Source organism: Pelobates fuscus, chromosome 8 (assembly GCF_036172605.1).
Source record: "Pelobates fuscus isolate aPelFus1 chromosome 8, aPelFus1.pri, whole genome shotgun sequence".
NCBI lineage: Eukaryota > Metazoa > Chordata > Amphibia > Anura > Pelobatidae > Pelobates > Pelobates fuscus.
Window position 1 is genome coordinate 113533208 of NC_086324.1, and position 23681 is coordinate 113556888.

Here is a 23681-nt window from a genome sequence, read left to right on the forward strand (position 1 = left end):
CACACACACGTTCTTGCTAGCTTAAAACTGCTGGGCTTGTCAGGGATGCACCCCAATGTAAAAATCATATACAAATCTCATGCATTTGAAGTACACATTCAAGTTCTGGATGGTTATGAAAAGTGAAGGTATTTGTAAAGTAATGGGACTCAGGGTCCACTGCTGTCTTGAGAACTTTTATTTCCTTTCAAACACAATTGACAAAAATGATAATCATTAGACAATGTTAACTTTGGCCTAGAACCCAATGTACGTATACATATATGCAATGTGTTTCCTTTATCCTTGTATATTAAAATGGTGTACATTATTTGTCATGAATTGTCATAAAATAAAAATACATACAAACAGTACATACCCTGCATGCAAGAACAAAGAAAGCCATAACCTATAGAACTGGTCTGGTATTTCTGGGTTCAGAAATGGTAGAAGTCCACAAACATCATCCATACAATGAATCTAGGAAATACAAATTATTTAGTTAGTTAAATGTTAAACATTTGGTTTCTAATGTCATACTGTATACTCTTATAAAACATAATTTGTGTGAATAAAATATTTAGGCATTTTAAATAACATATACCAATATATTTCAAATGATACAGTGAGAAAAGGTTTCTAAGGTACATAAATTGCAAACAATTATTCAAATATTATGGCAAGATTTCACCCCTGGGTTATGCTTATTTTTATTTATATATATATATTTGTGTACGGGATTATGAAAAGGGGCGTACATTCTTAGTAGGTTTAGTTTTAACAAATAATAGTCGGTTGAGGTGTGCCGAAACCAACGAGAGGCTAGGCCTGCAAAAAAGAGGGCCCGCCTGGTTGTAATGATCTGTGAAGAGGGTGTGGTGGGAGGGTAACTTCCGGAATCGACGAAGACAGGTAAGTAGGGGTTTGCTGGGTTTATATAGGCCTTAAATCCCTCCCACAACTTCAGGCATACGCCATCTATATATATATATATATAGATATATATATATCTATATATATATATATATATATATATTACTAATTTACTAAATCTGCAGATGTATGCTTAATATAAATCAATGGTGTTAACTGTCATATGCTTAATATAAATCAATGGTGTTAACTGTCCTTGAATGAAATGTGTAAATGTAACATTTTGTATTTAATATTAATATTAATATTTTGCAAACATTTTGTGGAATGGATCTGAAGCATGAACTCCAGATAGGTACTGCTACACTCAAATGTGCAGTACAATCATTTGAAATAGCTCATATAGGACATGTTACATGGCCAGCAAACTTCAGGGGGCTTTACAAAAGAGCTCACTTTGGCATGATAACTAGGGATGTGCACGGGCAAAAAGTTTGGTTCTGTTTGGCACTTTGGCAATTCGGGAATTTGAGACTTCGGGAATTCCCTAACCCTAGGCCTAAACCTTCCCAATAACCCTACCCCTAGCCCTACCCCATAACCCTATCCTTACCCCTACTAGGGTTAGGGTAAAGTTGGGGTAAGGGAAGGGTTAGAGGTAGATTCCGGTCATCATTACATTAATTTTCCCTCCCTCTCCTGTTTTGCCACTTTTCAGAAATCCAAAGCACTTCGGCACTTCCGAAATTTGGCTATTCTGTTCGTTCGGCACATCCGAAATTCGGCAAATCGGTTTGGTTCAGCACTTCGGAAATTCAGCAAATTTGTCCGAATTTAAATTTGGACCGAACTTAATTGCACATGTCTCATGATAACCTGTCTTTCTACATTTTGGAAAGAAATGGGGTGCATGTGATGCCTGCCAGCACTGTGCATGTTGCACCTTGGCCACCAATACCATAGATGCCGTGCAAGCTTTTAACTTCTTGGATACTCTACCTTATTTGATGTGGGATGTCAACAACAAGGGGAGTTATATTTTTGCTGAATTCAAGGCACCTAGTAAAGAGCTCCATTAGACCTCCATCAAGCAAAAATCTGCTATTCGTCTGAATCTCCAAAGCGCTTAATGACTGAATGAACAAATGCACAGCCAACCCTATTCTTCTATGTGCTGTGGCATTCGTCCATTCTACTGATGTAATCGGCGCATGTATCACACAAAGGGGAGGGAAGGAGAAAGCTGGTACAAATCACTTCTGTAATATGTGTGAAAGATCTAGTGAACCAAGCCATTCTCATATTTGCTTCCTTCTGTGCTTGTGCTGAACAGTTAGCTGAAGAAAAACAGATCCTGAAGAAGTCGATTTGCTCAGCGAAACACGTCATCACGTCTGACATTATCACACTAGGTATGTCAGACATTACTGCCCCCCGGAAGAGTGTTGAAACCAGGAACTCGTCTCTTGAACATTGTACAAGCCGGCAACCAAGATGGGACATATAAATTATATTGGTGAACTTAAGTTGGATGATTTTAATATTGCTTTTTTTATATATATATTTTATTGTTCTATTATTATAAATCACATACTAACAATATGTGCCTATATAAGTCAGCTCTTGTACACAAGCAATTAGAGAAAAAAATAATGAGTCACAACATTTAACAAACAACATATAACATATCCCTGTGGTATAGTTCAAGAGGAGATAGAATAGGCCTAGGCTTTAACATACAAAAAAAAAATAGTAAATAGAAGGGCTGTCAGAAAGCTAAACTCTCTTACGCAGGTGTAATCGATCGATTATATTATTGCTATTGGTTTGATCCACTGCTCAAATTCCTCTTGATTCAATCAATCTATACCCATCTCCATCCTAATCTGAAAAACTAACTGCTCCCTAACTGTTGGCCAGCACGAAGCTATAACCATCCTCCAGTTTCTGGCTACAAGTAATTTAGTGGCAGTCAAGAGGTAGATAACAATAAATTAATCTAGGCCGAAAGTTTGATATAAGTTAATATTAAGTCTAAACAGCTTGGGGTCAAATTCAAAGGGTTTGAGTAATTTTTAAATTTTTATATAAATCATATTCCAGAATAATTGCAGTGGTTAACACTAGACATGTGCAATTCATTTTAGGCCGAATATGAATTTGGACGGATTTCGGGCAATTCGGACATTCGGGCACTTACGAATGTCCGGATAGCCGAAGTGCCGAATTACCGAGGTCCTGAAGTTCCGAAATTACCAAATTTCCGAAGTGCCGAAGTTCCGAAGTTCCAAAGGGCCGAATTGCCGAAGCAAAGTATTGCCTAAGTACTGATTTACTTACCCAGTGGAAGAAGAAGAATGTTACACTGTATACAATTTTAAATAAAAAGTATATATACATAGCCAGGATTCGGCTGTAAGCATTTGCAGCACTTACAACAATCAAGTAACATACATTCATATAAAATGTAAGTTACTTGGCCAGTCAGTGTAATGACAGGAATGAATAAGTAGATAACTCCCTAATTCCCAAGGTATTAGGGAGCTATCTACTAAAAGGCTGAAAGACCTGAATTGGTCTTTCAGCCAAATTTACTAATACTAAGTAAAGATTACTTAGTATTAGTAAATTATGCCCCTACACGCTATACCCCCCAGCCTCCACCCATGAGCAGCGGGTGGGGGCCCTAAAGTAAAGTAGTAGGGGAACCTAATGTCCTCCCACCTGCCCCCACCCCTGAACAGCGGTGGGGGCCCTAAAGTAAAGTAGTGGGGGACCTAATGTCCTCCCCCCTGGCCCCCACCCCTGAACGGCGGGTGGGGGCCCTAAAGTAAAGTAAGGGGGGGACTTAATGTCCTCCCCCTGACCACCACCCCTTAGGGTGGTGGCCCTAAATACTAATTGGGGGGGACCTAATGTCCTCCCCCTGGCCCCCACCCCTGAGCGGTGGGTGGGGGCCCTAAAGTAAAGTAATGAGGGAGACCTGATGTCCTCCCCCCTGGCTCCCATCCCTGAGCGGTGGGTGGAGGCCCTAAATAAAAAAAATAACCCCCCCTCCCCTGGGTGACTAGGGGTCCCCAAACCCCTAGTCACCCCCCTCCCCCAAAAAATGAACCCCTACCAACCCCCCTCACCCTAAAAATAATTAGGGGGGAACATTTAACCAAGTACCTGAAAAAAAATATTAAAACTTACCATTTGATGTTTTCTTTCTTCTAAAATCTTCTTTTTTCAGCCCCAAAAAAGGCCAAATAAAAAGCCATAATAACCGACGCACTTAAAAAAACAAAGACAAAAAAAGAGCGCAAAAAAAAAAATCCATCTTCACCCGGCGAGGGCTACGCGCAGACTGAGCTCTGCAGGGCGGGGGAAGGCTTATAAAGCCTTGCCCCACCCTGCAATTAGGCTCAGAGCACTCTGATTGGTGGGTTTAAGCCATCCAATCAGAGTGCTCTGACAGGTAAATGAAGAGACTGACAGGTAAGTCTCTACATTTACCTGTCACAGCACTCTGATTGGTTGGTTTGAAATCCACCAGAGTGCTCTGTGTCATTTTACACAGCGTAGGAAAGTTCTTTGGAATTTTCTCACACTGTGTAATTTGACTCATAACACTCTGATTGGTTACTTAATCCATGTTAGGTCCCCCCCTAATTTGTTTTTAGGGCCCCCACCCACCGCTCAGGGGTGGGGGTTAGTGGGGAGGACGTTAGGTCCCCCCACATTCTAATTTAGGGCCCCCACCCGCCGCTCAGGGGTGGGGGCCGGGGGGAGGACAATAGGTTTAATTTTTTTTTTAACAGTGAGCAGCCACTGGCAGACATGCCCCTACAAGCGGTATAGCGAGTAGGGGCACAATTTACTAATACTAAGTCATTTTTACTTAGTATTAGTAAATTTGGCTGAAAGACCATGTTAGGTCTTTCAGCCTTTTATTAGAAAAGTCCCTAATACCGTGGGAATTAGGGAGTTATCTACCAACCGGCTGCAAGAGACGTTCTGAAATTCCGAAGTGCTGAAGTTGCCGAAGTTCCGAAGTGCCAAATTGCCGAGGTCCCGAAGTTCTGAAATTACTGAATTTCCAAAGTGTCGAAGTTTCAAAGTGTCGAAGTTGCCGAAGTGTCGAATCGCCGAAGTGCTGAATTTCGGAATGTCGAAACCGAACCGAAAAATGTCCCCATGTACATGCTGTCAGGATTACTGTATGATCCAGCACGTAGAACTGTATAGCACGGATGACAAATAAGTAACGTATTACCAGTCCTTAGAATGGCCGGATTTAACGTACATAGAATAGTCAAAATACTAGCCGAGGTCAGGGAACACAGAAAGGGACGCAGCGATAAGGAAAGCCATTAGTCAGGATACCAGAAAATAGAGAAGTCAATAAACAAAGCCAAAGTCAAAAACCAGGTAGAAAACTATAAACAGGAATGCACTCTCTGAAAACCACAAGGGAAACCACGACAGGGCACTGGGCAGAATGAGAACTGGGCCTAAATACCCCTCCTCTAGATCTGATAGGATGAAACCGGCCTTTGACCCCAAAGTTAGTTACCAGGTTTCACTTGCATAACTGCTGCTCAGCCGTAACCCTTCTCTGGATTCGGTTGCTGCTCGGCACAACTTTTCCTGTGTGGACAGTAAATGTCATTAACCACATTTTTATAAGCGGATGAATACGTGACATTACCCCCCACCTGAAGAATGCCCACCAGACGGGCATGACCAGGCTTGAGAGGAAATTTGGCATGAAAAGCGTGGATCTTACAGCCCGCATGCAGGTCAGGAGCCGAAACCCAAGAACGATCAGCAGGACCGTAATCTTTCCAAACAACCAAGTACTGTAAAGTGCCCTGAGAAAACCTAGAATCCACAATAGAAGATACTTCATACTCCTCCTGACCACCCACCACCACAGAAGGGGGAGGAACACAAGGAACAGTGTTGCAGGCAAGAGGTTTGAGTAAGGACACATGAAAAGTGTTGGGAAACCCCTAAAAATGCAGGAAGATCCAGAGAGTAAGACACTGGATTGATCCTACAAAGCACTTTATAGGGATCAAGGAATCTGGGGTCAAACTTCATGCTAGGGACCTTAAGCTTGATGTTGCGAGATGACAACCAAACCCAGTCCCCCACTTGGTACACCGGGTTGGCACTCCTACGCTTATCAGCAAAATGTTTGAAGCGTTCAGCAGCAGCCCCTAGAGCATACCTTGCTACTAACCCCTTTGCGAGTCATATTAGTGATGGGGGCTATTACAGAAGAAAATCCCTTGATGAATCTTCTGTAATAGTTGGCAAAACCAATAAACCTTTGAATGGCTTTTAAACCAGAGGGTAATGGCCAGTGTAGTACAGCCTCTAGTTTTTTAGGATCCATTTGAAATCCTGATGCAGAGATGTTGTAACCCAAAAAGTGGACTTCAGGCTGGTCAAATATGCACTTTTCTAATTTACAATAAAGTTTATTTTTCAACAACGTCTACAGAACCTGTTTCACATGGGAGTGGTGAGTTTGAAGATCAGGGGAATACACCAAATACACCAAAATATCATCCAAATAAACCAAGACAAATTAGTAAATGAATTCCCTGAGTACATCATTTATAAAGTCTTGGAATACGGCCGGGGCGTTGCATAACCCAAATGCCATTACCAGATATTCATAGAGTCCACTAAGGGTATTAAATGCTGTCTTCCACTCATGATTCTCTTTAATTCTAACCAAATTGTAAGCGCTCCTAAGGTCAAGCTTAGTAAATACTTTAGCTCCCAGAAGTCTATCGAACAATTCGAAAAATGAGTGGGATAGGGTATGCATTTTTTACAGTGATTTTATTAAGTGCCCTGTAGTCTATGCAAGGATGTAACTCACCACCCTTTTTCTCAACAAAAAAAAGAATCCTGCACCAGCTGGTGAGGATGACTTTCTTATGTGCCCTTTGCTCAAGGATTCTTTAAAGTATTCCTCCATTATTTTACTCTCCTGGGAGATAAGGCATAAACTGCCCCCTTAGGTGGCATAGCGCCTGGAAACAGGTTAATGACAAAGTCATATGCTCTTTGGGGATGCAATACATCGGATTGAGCCTTGTTAAACACCTCCTGAAGTTCTCGGTATTGTATGGGAATTCCTGGAGTTTTGGGAGTGGTAGTGGGAAGGTCAATAGTACCCAATTTCTTTAGTACTGGTTTTATACATCTCCCCATACACTCTTTACCCCATTCTAATATCTCCCCATTAGCCCAGTCAATATGGGGATTGTGCTTACTCAGCCACAGAAACCCTAATATGATAGGACATGATGGAGAAGTAATAACCTGAAACGTCATCTCCTCCCTATGGGAGGCCCCAATAGAGATCGTAATAGGGACAGTTTTGTGGGTTATAAGCGGTTGTGTGAGTGGTCTACCATCAATAGCCTCTACAGCTAGCGGCGTAGTTCTCTCCCTGACCGGTATCTCATTACCCCTAATAAACTGGACATCAATAAAATTTCCAGCAGCACCTAAGTCCATTAGGGCACTGCAAGAAAACTTCTTGTTATCAAGAGAAATAAATACCTCAAGGAGGAATCTACTTTTGTTTTTGTTAGAGGACAACTCCATCACACCTAAGATCTGTCCCCTTAAGGTTCTTAGGTGCAGAAGTTTTCCGGACGCACTGGGAAATTAGTTATCATATGTCCCTTTCTACCGCAATATGGGCATAACCCTCCCTTCTCCTATACTGTTTTTCAGCCTCCGACAGTCTAGTGACCCCTAACTGCATAGGTTCGGGTTCGGACTGTACAGGGAGGTTAGAAAAAACAGGTTTAGAGAATTAAGGTGCTAAGGACATAGCCGTACGTCTGGTCTTGCTTCTGGTGACTTCTCTGAGTCTCAACCTATTATCAATATGCATGACAAACGTAATAAATATGTTAAGACTCTTTGGTAATTCTTTAGCAGCTATCTCATCTAGTATAGTCTCTGAGAGACCCTTTTTGAATGCTGAGATCAACCCATTGTTAGTCCAGTCTACCTCGGAAGCTAAGGTACGGAATTCAATAGCATAATCCGAGATAGACTGGTTACCTTGTCTGATGTGCATTAGGGCAGTGGAGGCGTCATCCTCTCTACCCAATGGCTCAAATGTGAGCTTGAATTTGGCAAGGAATTCCTGGAAATTATGAGCAATGCTCCGATACTCTCCCACAACAGATTAGCCCAAGCAAGGGCCTTGCCCTTTAATTGATTCATTAGATAACCAATTTTTGCTCTGTCTGTGGGGAACGACCCTGGTGAGGCCTCAAAATGGTACTCCACCTGATTAAGAAAACCCCTGCATTCCTGGATATTGCCATCAAACTGTAGGGATGGCGATTAACAGTGGGTGGAGCGTACTGAAAGCCTAAATGAATTGATCCATGCGGTGATCATTCTCCTCTAATTTCCTCTCGCAAGCAGCTATGTGCTGACACAGTTCTACAGGATCTCTGGCCATGTCGTAATGTCAGGATTACTGTATGATCCAGCACGTAGAACTGTATAGCATGGATGACAAATCAGTAACGTATTACCAGTCTTTAGAATGGCCGGATTTAACGTACATAGAATAGTCAAAATACTAGCCGAGGTCAGGGAACACAGAAAGGGACGCAGCGATGAGGAAAGCCAGGAGCCAGGATACCAGAAAATAGAGACGTCAATAAACAAAGCCAAAGTAAAAAACCAGGTAGAAAACTATAAACAGGAATGCGCTCTCAGAAAACCGCAAGGGAAACCACAACAGGGCACTGAGCAGGATGAGAACTGGGCCTAAATACCCCTCCTCTAGATCTGATTGGCTGTAACCAGCCTTTGACCCCAAAGTCAGTTACCAGGTTTCATTTACATAATTGCATAATTAACCCTTCTGTGGATTAGGTTGCTGCTCGGCACAACTTTTCCTGTGTGGACAGTAAATGTCATTAACCACATTTTTATAAGCGGATGAATACGTGACACATGCCTAGTAAACACTCCCACCAGATATGGATAAATGCCCCTTCGGGGTTTGGCATCTCCAGCATATAGCAGCAAGTGAGATTTCTGGCACTTGTTCCTGTTGTGTACAGCAGCTAAAACTTTCCCAAACCAGAGTCTCTTTCTGGTCGTTGATGTATAGGTGAAATGTGTTAGTGTGTTACTTAATTTTCTTTTTATTTGTTTAATACAATTAACCTGCATTGTACCCCTGGATCTTCATTGGACATCTTTTATTGGAGAAGCGGTATCTCACATTCCCGGGTGGGGGACAAACCACCTATGCTGTAAAGGACTGAGCAATCCCTATATGCTCATCTATTGTGTGTATATTTCTCTCTTTATTGTAGGCATGTGCATTGGGAAAACTTTCGGTTCGGTTCGGCATTCCGAAATTCTGGATTTTCGCAATTCGGGACTTCGGCACTTCAACACTTCAGAACTTCGGCATCGGCAACTTCGGAACTTCGGAAATTCGGCAACGTCGGCACTTCGGCAGTTCGACACTTCGGAAATTTGGCAACTTCGGAACTTCGGGACTTCTATTGCAGCCGCTTAGTAGATAACTGTGAAAAAATACACTAATTTACATACACAGTATGAAATAGTGAGAGTGTGTAGCGCTTAGTTTAGTGAACTTACTCCACAGGAGATCCCTCAGAGTATAAAGGGTTGATAATCTATTTAAACAAAAATAGAGAAAAATATAGTGCACACTGTGTAAAACGTGGTATCAATACACCACACAATAAAGGACACACTCACGTGGTTTAGAGCCTATTAGGATTGGCTCTGATCACTTGCGCCTTGTGTCCTTTTAGGTGACACACACCTTACTCTCCAAACGAAATTTTTCCTCAAAAGGGAGAGAGAAAGACAGGGGAAAATTGCCCTAGTATTGAAATCTTTAACGTACTCTGGTAGCAAGTTTAAAAGCACATAGGTGAAGATTGCTTCTCACCTGGAAGAGAGCCTGTGACCTGGCTCAAAGTAGATCAGCATATGAGTCCTTTTAGGGATGACTCTTACCCTCTTTGATAGGATGGAAAATGCACCAAATATGTATTCTAATAAAAAATAACTATTTATTTCACAAATTATAAAATCAACTGATACATACAATATAAGGTGAATCCGAAACGCGTTTCGCCGGTTCCGTCCGGCTTTCTCAATCGGTATTTTCCATCCTGCTTATTTCCTGGTTATAAACCCCGCCTTCCGTCCTGATTGGATGCCGAAAATTTGATGTCATCCAATCACGGGCGTCGCTGCGAGGGAGGGTAGAGTATTTCCAGCTGTATTAATTTATCCCTTAATGCGGACGTCATCACGCACGCACGATGATCATGCGGACGGCGTCACTTCCGGGAATGTGAAAGGGTTGTATTTCTCCTGTTGATCTATGAGATTCAATCATTTTCTTCTATACGTGTCACTTCCGGTCTCGTAGGTTCTCTCCTTTAGTCTGTTTATAACAGTTCAAACCAGGAAATAAGCAGGATGGAAAATACCGATTGAGAAAGCCGGACGGAACCGGCGAAACGCGTTTCGCATTCACCTTATATTGTATGTATCAGTTGATTTTATAATTTGTGAAATAAATAGTTATTTTTTATTAGAATACATATTTGGTGCATTTTCCATCCTATCAAAGAGGGTAAGAGTCATCCCTAAAAGGACTCATATGCTGATCTACTTTGAGCCAGGTCACAGGCTCTCTTCCAGGTGAGAAGCAATCTTCACCTATGTGCTTTTAAACTTGCTACCAGAGTACGTTAAAGATTTCAATACTAGGGCGATTTTCCCCTGTCTTTCTCTCTCCCTTTTGAGGAAAAATTTCGTTTGGAGAGTAAGGTGTGTGTCACCTAAAAGGACACAAGGCGCAAGTGATCAGAGCCAATCCTAATAGGCTCTAAACCACGTGAGTGTGTCCTTTATTGTGTGGTGTATTGATACCACGTTTTACACAGTGTGCACTATATTTTTCGCTATTTTTGTTTAAATAGATTATCAACCCTTTATACTCTGAGGGATCTCCTGTGGAGTAAGTTCACTAAACTAAGCGCTACACACTCTCACTATTTCATACTGTGTATGTAAATTAGTGTATTTTTTCACATTGAATTACGACAGGATTGGAGAGTTCCTGTTTTTGTGTGGGAGCAGCTGTCACATTAGAGCACTTGATGTAATTTATGCAAAGCGCCTGTAAACACAGAACACTTTTGTTTTACCATTTAGCTTAGTAGATAACTCCCTAATTCCTACGGTATTAGGGAGTTATCTACCAAAAGGCTGAAAGACTTAAATTGTTTTTTTTTTATTTGGCCTTTTTTGGGGCTGAAATAAGAAGATTTTAGAAGAACGAAAACATTGAATGGTAAGTTTTTTTGTTTTTTTTACAGGTACTTAGTTAAAGGTCCCCCCTCATTATTTTTAGGGTGAGGGGGGTAGGTAGGGGGTTAATTTTGTTTGTGGGGGAGGGGGTGACTAGGGGTTTGGGGACCCCTAGTCACCTGGGAGGGGGGTTAACATTTTTTAGGGCCCCCACCCGCCGCTCAGGGATGGGGGCGGGGGGGGGGACAATATGTCCCCCCTATTGGTATTTAGGGCCCCCACCCACCGCTCATGGGTGGGGGCCAGGGGGGAGGACATTAGGTCTTCCCCCCTTATTTTACTGTAGGGCCCTCACCCACCGCTCAGGGGTGGGGGCCAGGGGGGAGGACATTAGGTATTCTCCCCTTATTTTACTGTAGGGCCCTCACCCACCGCTCAGGGGTGGGGGCCAGGGGGAGGACATTAGCCCCCCCTTATTTTACTGTAGGGCCCCCACCCACTGCTCAGGGGTGGGGGCCAGGGGGAGGACATTAGGTCCCCCCCTATTAGTATTAGGGCCCCCACCCACCACTCAGGGGTGGGGGCAGGGGGGGCAATTGGTCCCCCCTTTAGTTTAAAAGCGCGGATGGGGGCTCGGGGGCTTTTAGTAATGGGTAACATACATCTTTCACTACATTCTTTACCCCATTCCAGTATTTTCCTCTTAGCCCAGTCAACATGAGGATTATGCTAAACAAGCCATGGGAATCCTAGTATAATGGGACAAGAAGGGGAAGCAATTATCTGAAATGTAATGATTTCTTTATGTAACGCTCCTAAAGTAATAGTAACGGGCATAGTTTCATGGGTAATTAGAGGTTGAGACAAAGGTCTCCCATCAATGGCCTCGACGGCCAAGGGTGATGATCTCCCCTTGATGGGTAGGAGGTGTTTACTGACAAACTACATGTCGATAAAGTCCTTCAGGGCTGTACATGAAAAACTTTTCTTGTTGCGTAGAGCAGTAATATTAAGGAGAAATCTACTTTGGATAGTACCAGGGGACATATCCATTACACCTATGGCCGGTCCTTATGTGAACAAGTTTTCTGGACGCATGGGACAAGCATTTCTAATATGTATTTTCTTGCCAAAGTATAAGCAAAGGCCCTCTTTTACCCTAAACTGTATTTCTGCCTCTGACAGTCTCATAACCCCTAACTGCATTGGTTCAGTTTAAGACTGCACGGGAGGGCAAAAAACAACAGGACAAAAGAAGCGAGTTGCCAATGACAATCATAGATCTGGTTCTATTTCTAGTTATCTCCCTATTCCTAAGTCGATTATCTATATGCATCATGTAAGTGATGTATTAATTTAATCTCCCTGGTAGTTCTTTGGCTGCAATCTCATCGATGAGAGCTTCGGATAATCCCTCTGAGAATGCAGTGATTAATCCGTTATTGCTCCAGTGTACCTCAGAAGCCAGGGTGCGGAATTCTATGGCATACTCTGAGATAAACTGGTTCCATTGCTTGATACACATTAGGACAGTGGAGGCATTGCTCTCCCTTCCCAACGTTAATTTAAATTCCACAGGGAATTCCTGGTAATTATGGGCAACAGTCTTATTACACTCCCATAATGGATTGGCCCATGCTAAGGCTTTCCCTTGAAGTTAATTTATTAAGTATCAGTGGGGAAAGACCCAGATGAGGCATCAAAATGGTACTCAATTTGATTAAGGAATCCCCAACATTCATGAATATTATCTTCAAAATGCGGGGGTGAAGATATGGTGATAGTAGTTGCCCTATATACAATAGGTGTAGGTACAGTAGGTGGGGGTGTACCTGCCGAAGGGATCTCATGCTACTAATACGTATTAGTAGAGTACTGAAAAGCTTGGGCAAATTGATCCACACGATGATCATTTTCCTCTAGCCTCTTAGCTCTATCCGAGGGAAAAGATCCCGGTGAGGCCTAAAAGTGATATTCAATTTGATTCAGGAATCCCCTGCATTCTTGAATGTTTCCAGCAAAATGCGGGGAGATAGGGCGGAGGTGAAAGTCTGAGAAACCTCAGGCTGTAGATGCGCTGTACGAGTAAGAAGCATACTGAAAGCCTGGGCAAATTAAATCATATGGTGATCATTCTCCTCTAGCTTTCTCTCACAAGCTAATATGTGCTGACACATCTGCAAGATCAATGGCCATGTCGTAATGTCAGGATTATATTGATACGCCACGCAGAATAGTATAACACCCTAGAACTAAGGGTAACGTCTTACCGGACCTTAGAAGGGCTCTCACTGACTGACATAAACCACTCTCCCCTTGTTTCCACCCCTCGCCCCCCCCCCCACCTGCCTACTCTTCCCTACTGTCTCTAGCTATCCCCCACCTCCATCTCTTTTCCTACACATCCCTCTCTCCTTTCTTTTTTCTTTCCCCATCTTCCCCCCCACACGTGCACTGCAGCAATGTCACAGGGATTCCAGCCAGCTTCACTCAGGCACTGGTCCAATAACACCAGAGGCCTCAACACCCTCGAAAAACGCAAACAAATCCTGAGGACGTTATGGTCCCTTAGGATGTCTGTGGCATTCCTGCAGGAGATGCACTTCAAAGACGGGGGTGCCCCCGCTCTGGGGGATAGACGATTCGCTCAGGGATTCTTTGCGACCACCAAGACTCCAAGCATTCAGGAGTGGCCATCCTCTTTGCGGGGACGGTACCGTTTCAATGCATGGCTACCTGGGCGGACCCGCTGGGGAGGTACCTTTTCGTGAAAGGAACCATAGCGGACCGCCCATATACCCTGGCCAACGTATACTGCCCCAACCGCGGCCAACACACATTCCTGGCCCGGACGCTATCCCATCTGGAGAAGTTCAGGAAGGGCCTCCTGATACTGGCAGGGGACGTGAACCTGCCCCTGGACCCACAGGTAGACACATCCCGGGTCTCCAGTGCCATACCAGACCACTGCATACGCAACGCTAAACAAACACTAAATAGACTTGGTCTGGTCGACTGCTGGAGGGCAGCACAACCCGACGGCAGGGATTACACCTGCTATTCCACCCCTCACAACCAATACAGCAGGATAGACTACATCTTTGTTGCGCAGGAATACATCCCCTTGCTCATGTCCGCAGACATAGGGATCCACGGAGACTCCGACCATCCAACTCAAAACACCCCTCTTTAAGCCGAAGGAACGCCAATGGAGGCTAAACGAGGCTGTACTGTCCGGCGTAGAATGCACGGCACTGACATCACAAGTGCTCACCCAATACTTTGAATCCAACACCTCCACGAGGTGTGTCCGCTGATTACATGGGAGGCACATAAGTGCGTAGTAAGAGGGCACTATATCAGTCTATGTACTCAACGCAAACGAGAGAGCACCAGACAAGTCCTGGAACTGACCAAGCGGATATCGGACCTGGAAACCACGAAAACACAGGAATTGAGGGAAGACATATATCTACAATTGACGGATGCGGGAAGACAACTCAGAGACATACTTTCCCAGAAGCTGCTCAATGTGATCCAGAGGTCCAACCGCTATTTCTACGAGTACTCCAACAAATGCGGTAGACTGCTGGCCCGAACCCTACAACAGAGACAGAGGCAAAACCACATACACAAAATGAATAACCAAGGCCAGAAGGAAACACGACTTCCAACGGAGATCTTGCGGGCGTTCAGGGACTACTACACTGGCCTCTACAACCTGGCCGATACGGCCAACGCGCTCGACCCGGCACGACGCAGGCGCGAACTAACGGACTATCTTACCAGGCATGTCACTCGCAAACAAACCCCCGAGAAGGCCGCAGACTTGGAACAACCCCTGTCCCCCGAGGAGCTGTACACGGCGCTCAAGCTAACTAAATCCAACAGGGCTCTGGGGCCGGACGGCCTCCCCGCAAGCTACCTTTGCAACTTTACAGATGTTCTACTGCCACACCTATTGATGGGCCTAAACTCGATACTAGAGGGCCGGCAGCTCCCAGTGGACTCGCTTCGAGCTGTAGTAACAGTCTTGCCGAAAGAAGGGAAGGACCCAGACTGCTGTGCGAGTTACCGCCCCATCTCCGAAAGTCATGGCCCTCTGGACCAGGTGGGTTTCGTGCCGGGCAGAGAAGCCCGGGACAACACTATCCGAGCCCTTAACATCATCCACTCAGCCAGGGGACGGGGAAGAGGATTGGTCCTCCTCTCCACAGACGCAGAAAAGGCCTTTGACAGAGTGGACTGGGCCTATCTCGCGGCCACATTACAGCACATGGGATTCGGTCCCAATATCAGGACCTGAATAGCAGCATTATACATGACCCTAACGGCCCAAATCCGAGTTAACGGTGCCCTCTCAGACCCCTTTCCCATACGGAATGGTACGCAACAGGGATGCCCCCTGCCCCCCTGCTGTTCGCCCTCTCCCTGGAACCATTCCTGGGGGCGGTCCGGGCAGATGGGGGAATAGTGAGGCGTACAATGGGAGGAATGGAGCACTAGGTTGCGGTGTATGCCGACGATATGCTTTTCTTCCTGGAGCGACCGCTGATCTCCATACCGAACCTTCTGAGTCTTTTCCGTGAGTTCGGGAAGAACTCAAACCTGAAACTTAACACGGAGAAGTCGGAGACCATCAACATCTCGGTCCCCACCAAATCCGATACGCACTTACGATCCCAATTCAGATTCAAATGGTGTGACGCTAAGCTGAAATACCTCGGTATCTGGTTGACTAAAGAGCTCACACACCTTTACCAGGCAAACTTTGCCCCCATCCTGACCTCCCTACAGGCTGATATGCAAAAATGGACGGACCTCTACATCTCTTGGTTTGGACGCATAAACGCGATAAAAATGAATATCCTACCCTCTCCGGGTTGATGTTCCAGGTGGGATAAGCCAAATGGCTAATGATTTAGGTAAACTAGAAAAATGGTCAGAGTTGTGGCAACTGACATTTAATGTGGATAAGTGCAAGATAATGCGTCTTTGACGTAAAAACCCAAGGGCAGAGTACGGAATATTTGATAGAGTCCTAACCTCAACATCTAAGGAAAGGGAATTATTATTTCTGATGACTTAAAGGTAGGCAGACAATGTAATAGAGCAGCAGGACATGCTAGCAGAATGCTTGCTTGTATAGGAAGAGGTATTAGCAGTAGAAAGGGGGAAGTGCTCATGCCATTGTACAGAACACTGGTGAGACCTCACTTGGAGTATTGTACGCAGTACTGGAGACCGTATCTTTAGAAAGATATTGATACCTTAGAGAGAGTTCAGAGAAGGGCTACTAAACTGGTTCATGGATTGCATGATAAAACTTACCAGGAAAGGTTAAAGGATCTTAACATGTATAGCTTGGAGGAAAGACGAGACAGGGGGATATGATAGAAACATTGAAATACATAAAGAGAATAAACACAGTAAAGGAGGAGACTATATTTAAAAGAAGAAAAAACTACCACAACAAGAGGACATAGTCTTAAATTAGAGAAACAAAGGTTTAAAAATAATATCAGGAAGTATTACTTTACTGAGATGGTAGTGGATGCATGGAATAGCCTTCCAGCTGAAGTGGTAGAGGTTAACACAGTAAAGGAGTTTAAGCATGCGTGGGATAGGCATAAGGCTATCCTAACTATAAGATAAGGCCAGGGACTAATGAAAGTATTTAGAAAATTGGGCAGACTAGATGGGCCGAATGGTTCTTATCTGCCGTCACATTCTATGTTTCTATGTTTCTACCTCGCCTTCTCTATCTTTTCCAGATGATTCCGATCTCCTTTCTGGGGGAATTCTTCCGCTCCATCTCTATAACAATTCGGAGATTCGTGGGGAGGAGGGTAGCTCCAAGGATCAGTAAACACCAACTGGAACAACCCAAACAGCGGGGGGCCGCAGGGCTCCCCTCGATCCTGAGATACTACCGAGCAACCCATCTGCTGAGGGTCACCGACTGGCACACCCAACCTACAGAAAATCTCTGGGTGCGAGCCGAGGTAAATCCTCTCGCAGCTATCAGGGATAGACGATTCCCTCAAGGATTCTTTGCGACCACCAAGACTCCAAGCCAAGACTCCAGATGGGATAGTAAATCCTCAAAATGGGTAACCCCCTGATCGACGCAACCCTGAAGACTTGGTGCACCCTCCGATACCCACAGCAGCTGATTACCCACACCAGCCCGCTAACGCCCCTCACCTGTAACCCAGACATAGGGGGAGGACTGGTACCGGCGGACCTAAAAAACTTTGCCCAATCAGACTGGATCTACATACACCAATGGTGCAACAATGATTCCCTCAAATCCCTGACAGACCTGCTCCCAGACACCACCCGAACGACCCTCGATCGGTTCCGATACTTACAGGTCAAGTCCTACTATTCCACATCGGCGACCATTAACAATTCCACCAAGATCTCACACCCTTTGAGAAACTCTGCACGACCAGGCGACACCTGGAACGGGGATCTCGATGCTGTACGCAATGCTTATAGATGGAGAAAACAGACCGCCGCCGAAATTCATTGCCAGATGGGAGAGAGAGACCGGAGATACCCTGACTGCCCAAGAATGGGATAAAATATTCCTTCTCACTCATAAAAGCTCCATTAGCTCAAAATACCAGGAGATGAGCTACAAGGTGCTGATGACCTGGTACAGAACCCCTGATGTGTTGCACCGCATGAACCCGGACATCGAAGAGACAAACTGGCGATGTGGGGAGGAGAGAGGCAGTATGCTTCATATCTGGTGGATATGCACGGCCATCACCCCCTCCTGGGAGATGGTTAGCACCAAAATCCGATAAATATCGGATCCGGAGCTCCCACTCCAACCCCTCCCCATGTTGCTACACCACACGAGCATGACTTTAAAAACGTATAAGAAGTCCTTGACGAAACACCTGCTGACAGCGGCAAAGTCCCTGATACCCACTCTATGAAAAAAGGACGGCAGCCCCCACCTTCCAACAATGGGTGGATAGGGTAGGAGAAATCCACACCATGGAAATTATGACGGCATCCCTCCAAGGCCGCACAGAGAAATGCAACCTGACGTGGACAGCCTGGCTTATGTACATTGCTGCAGACAGAATAACCCCCTGAAAACTATACTCAAGCCATAGCCCTCCTCTCCCGCATCTTTACACCACCTCTTCCACCTTACCCAGCTATACCCCCCCTTCCTTCTCTTCCCTCCCTCCTCCCCTCCCCCTCCCACCCCAGACCCAGGCCCGACATGACCACTCCACACCCTGAACTGGACTAGAACACGCATTGAGTGAATAATTGTGCACAGACAAAGGAGCAGCCAGCGGACAGAGCTCCACACAGACGGGAAGCGGTGCTCTTTACTCCCAAGATGCCTTAGATACTCCACAGCACATGATTACACAAGTAGTGGAAACTACGGTAGGCCCTTGCACATGGGCGCCCTGCCACGACCAACCTTCACACGGGCAACACCCCGACATAATGGGCACACCCAAAAGGCGACATGGCGACCTAAGCACTATCCCCTAAGGTAGAGGGAACACCACACACATAGCGACCGACTATCCATGAATGGGTCAAGACTGATGGCCCGGGGAACACGTCTGTCCCCAATACGAAGGTGCGCAAACGTGGTCTGTTCCCACCCCATGCGTGACCGCAGCCCGCTGCCCGCTCGACCCATCTGAGGTGCTATATAATTGCGTGGGTCAGCAGCAGCCGGTATGCACCGACATGCCACACAAGCCAGGCATTATTGCATAAGACCGCTGAGTGGCACATCTTCGGAAGGTAATTTTGTTTTTGAAGGTTATAAAGGTTTTTGCCACATGGATACGAAGGATATGTGACAGTCAGTATACCTTTCAATCGTGTTTGTTTTAAGTATTCTCTCTAAAAGTAAAGTCTTTGATGACCTCGCTATATTATTAATAATATTATTATTATTAGTTATAAAGCGTCATCAAGTTCTATAGCGCTGTACAATGAGTGGACTAACAGACACGTATTTATAACCAGACAAGTTGGACACACAGGAACAGAGGGATTGAGGGCCCTGCTCAATGAGCTTACATGCTAGAGGGAGTGGGGTAATGTGACACACAAGGTAAGGGTAGGGTAGAAAAGTAGGTTGCTAGGATAGGGTTCATTGAGGGCTTAGTCTTTTTTTTATGACAGTTTCAGGAGAGGAATCAGAATGCGGGGAGGGAAAGCTGTTCACAGTTGAATTTATATGCTTTCCTAAAGCAGTACGTTTTCAAAGATTTTTTGAAGGAGTGGAGATTGGGTGCAAGTCTAACAGAGAGGGGAAGCACTGAATGAGCACTGAGAGAGAGCGGTATCTCATAGACCAAGATTACGGAGGATGAGAAGAAGCTGTTGATGAACAACAGTGTAAAAAGCAGAAGAATGGTCGAGGAGAATTAGGATAGAGTAGTGGCAATGGGATTTTGCAATGATAAGATCATTGGATACTTTGGTCACAGCGGTTTCAACAGAATGATGAGCGTGGAATATAGATTAAAGCGGGTCAAGCAGAGAGTTGGATTTGAGGAAGAATGTCAATCTCGCATAAACAACTATCTAAAGGATATTGGAGAAAAACGGCAGTAGCGAGAAGTTGGACGGGGAATTAGGGTCAAGGTTTTCAGAATCCAGGCTATGCTGTGCCAGAGGAGAGGGAGAGATTGAAATTTTTTGTGAGAGGCAGAGCAAGAGAAGGAGACAAAGTGCAGATGAGATACGAGGGAATAGGATGGAGGGAACAGGTGGTGGGGCGGGAGGAATGGAGCAGAGCAGAAACCTCTTCTGCTGCAGCGGGTGCAAACAGGGCCAGATTAAGAGCCCAGTGGGCCTGGTGCTGACAATTATGATGGGGCCTAATTACAGAATCTTATCGACCAAAAACACTAAAACAGTCATACCTCTCAAGCGTCATGTATCTGATGGAGTTGGTGTTGGAGGGAAACAAAGGATGCAGCTATAAGAAAACACATACTCTATGCTAATCTCTCTCTAATTTATGCTTTCACCTTTCAAGTAAATCCATACCCCCTAACAGCAGTGTCCAGTGAAGTAGGAAGTCAATGGGCGGGGTAAAAGGGTGGGCCACTGACGTGAATCACGTGACCAGAACTGCCAAAAGGGGCGAACATGCCAAAAAAGGGGGCATGTCTGTCCAAAGAATTGGAAGCCCAGCCTGGCACCAATGTCCCTATGTATCACAGTGTCAGTGTCCCCATGTCGCCCAGTCCCCTAGTCTCCCAGTGTCTCAGTGTCCCCATTTCTCCCAGTAAAAAAAAAAATCCCTATCTACTAAACAGCTACTTTGCTGCTGACAGATTTGGCTAGTTTTATTAAAAACACCTAATCTAGGCAAAAAATAATGGGGGTTTAGTTACATTATAGGATTATACATTGCATAAGCCTGCCACAACGTCAATGTACCCCAGGTCCTACTCTAACTGTCTGCTAAATGAGCTACTCACTTGGGGAAATCCTTCCATCTCAAGTTCTCTGCAGTACCAGGCTAAATAGGGTCCTGAGATGAGGCACCTGTGACAGGGAGGGGTGCAAAACCATGGAGCTGGCTAGACTCCCTAGTATATACATATATGAGAAAACAAGGGGTTGGCTTGTTGGGAACACTGAGACACTTGGGGACACTGGGAGATATGGGGGGACTAAGATTACACCAGAAGTGCTACAATTCATATTGGATGTTAGTTTGTATTCTTTCCAGTCATCTAAAGATATGCACTTGGAACTTTGTTTCTTAATTAATTGAATGGGAATTATTAAAAGTGACCCTATTTTATCCCAGCTTTTAGAAGATAGACCTATTCAAGTCAATTCAAGACAATGAACCATCTAGAGGTTTCCAACGATGTAAGAATTGCCATGGATGTAAAAACAACCCTTCCCAAGAAACAAAATTCCAAGTTCATATCTTTAGATGACTGGAAAGAATACAAACTAACATCCAATATGAATTGTAGCATTTCTGGTGTAATCTACCTCATCACGTGCCCATGTCCTAAACAATATGTGGGAAGAACAGAAAGACCTCAAGATAAGGATTGCAGAACATATCCGTAATTTCAGAAGAGGTCTACCCACACATAATCTATCTAGGCACTTTAACCCCTTAAAGACACATGACATGTGTGACATGTCATGATTCCCTTTTATTCCAGAAGTTTGGTCCTTAAGAGGTTAAGGAAATACATGATGGAGACCCAATTGGTCTTGAATTTTTCTCAATAGAAGAAATGAACATACACTGGAGAGGAGGAGATATAGAAAGGAACTTAGATCAAACAGAGGCGAAATGGATTTTTACCCTTAATACTTTAGTTCCAAAAGGTCTTAACGTGGACTTTGAATTAAATGCTTTTTTATGAAATACGTATGTCTTATTCCCGACTCCCTAATTTTAATATTTCCTTTTTTCTCACCTTTTATTTCATTGTAGAGATGATTCTATCACATTGTACTTTTAACATTGAGCTTTCTCTAAATACGTTCAAGTAATATTTCTTAATTATATTCCCATCTCATTTGTAGGCCACCAATTTTTATTAAATTTTATGTAATCTATTTTATTTTCTACCCATTTTGTGGTCTTTATCCATTTAGTATTACTTGCTATAATGATTCATGGATTACATGATGTCCACCATCTACTCTGCATTTTCTATTTTTCATTCACTAACATTTTTTATTATTTATATATATATATTTTTTATATGTATTTTTATTCCTATGGTTTTTAATGATTCTATTCTTTAGTACCCATATCGGTACTTACGGTATCTCCTTTCACTGTCTATTCCACTGTAAGAACGATCTTCACATAGCATTATCCTATAGCTACTAGTGGCCCCCTTAGTACTTCGCACTAATTCTCATATATAGATATCTATTTAACCTATTATACACTTCAGCGCTTAGCGTATAACTGCACCATTTACTTTATAACCGACACTTATATCTTTCTAATTGAATGAAGTACCTATACTCATTCTAATAGTATAACGCTATTTCTATCTTTTCTCATTCTAAAAAGGGATGTACATATCTCTACACACACACATATATATATATAAACACATACACACACTTTTGGTCTAGCGATACCTCAATGTTTCTAATGTTTTTACTTTTATTTTTATTTTGTATTATTTTTTCAACTTCTCTGTGCAACATTATAATACAATTACTATGTATTCTGCTGTAATCTACACTGATTAAAAAAAGGTTATGTATCATATAAACACAAGTAAGCACTGTATTCCGAATGGATTTAGAATGTATTTAAACACTAATGAACTTTTCAGTTATATTCTTCTCTAACTGAACATATTCTACTTTCACTGAATGTCATACAATGTTTGGACAAACAGTTTTGATGTATAAAATAATTCTTACAACACTTTTTAAATTATCTTTTAAATCACGCTTAAAAATTTTTGTTTCAACAATTTTTCAGATGTGGTTTAGTAATTTGACGCATGACACGATATACAGTGCTAATCTATAATTAAGAATGATGAGATATATACTGTAATAACTAAATCATATACTCATATGCAATATAAATGAATGATTAATATGTGAAGAAATGATGATACACATGTGACTTATATTATATATTTTATTATATAATAATAAATGTGTGTGTCTGTCTATATGTATGTTCTAATAGTTCTTTTCCCACAGACTAAACAATATGCACAGTAAGTGTGATTCCAACAGGAGAATGATGTCTTAATGAATATCCCATGAATGTAATTAGTGACTTGACCAAAAGCACATATAAACTGCCGTATACTATGCAAATCATCTGCCTCTGATGAAGTAGGGCAGTACCCTACGAAACGCGTAAGGCTAATCCCACGATCAAAATTTAGAGGGAACATCTGCCGAGCAGAGTCTGAACAGCAAACAGCCCTGACATTTTAGGATTCCAGATCCTACTCTAACATCCTTTAGTGCAGTGGTAGTCAACCTTTTTCTACTTACCGCACACTAATGCATCTTTCTTGATGGAAAAATTTCCTTACCCCCCACCAGTTTTCGCGCAAGTGCGGAATATTTTTTAGAAAGGAGGGTGTTTTTAAAAAAAAATAAATGTACGTACATTTATCTTTTTATTTCTACTTAATGCATGTTTAGAATGTTTTTAACTTTATAAAGTTTAATGAGAAAACAAAGTAAATTTAAATTACCTTTACTAGTGATTAATGTGATCCTTGAGGTTGATGCTGAGAGACTAAATATTTGATATCTGGTTCGATTTTCGTAAGGAACCAACTAAGGTCTCCTCTTTCGGTGATATTCAGACGACTTCTCTGTTTGCGCATAATATGATTTCTCATCTGTGCGTCAGCTCATCTCCTCTCCCTCCTCAATTCCCCTCCCCACCTTTTCCCTCCTTTTTACTATTTTTTTTTAATCTTCCTTATAGCAATGCC

The 23681-nt window shown here is 43.5% G+C and overlaps 1 protein-coding gene across 2 annotated transcripts in view; it reads right to left on the bottom strand.

The window, feature by feature from the left end:
• Window positions 1–218: 218 nt before the first annotated feature.
• RHBDF1 (rhomboid 5 homolog 1) overlaps window positions 219–23681 on the bottom strand; it is an 864530-nt gene continuing 841067 nt past the window's right edge. For both annotated transcript variants that reach the window (XM_063430225.1, XM_063430226.1), the window contains one exon: window positions 219–459. In XM_063430225.1, the coding sequence (XP_063286295.1) occupies window positions 325–459 (135 nt within the window). In that variant the 3' untranslated portion in view covers window positions 219–324. The remainder of the gene's footprint in view (window positions 460–23681) is intronic.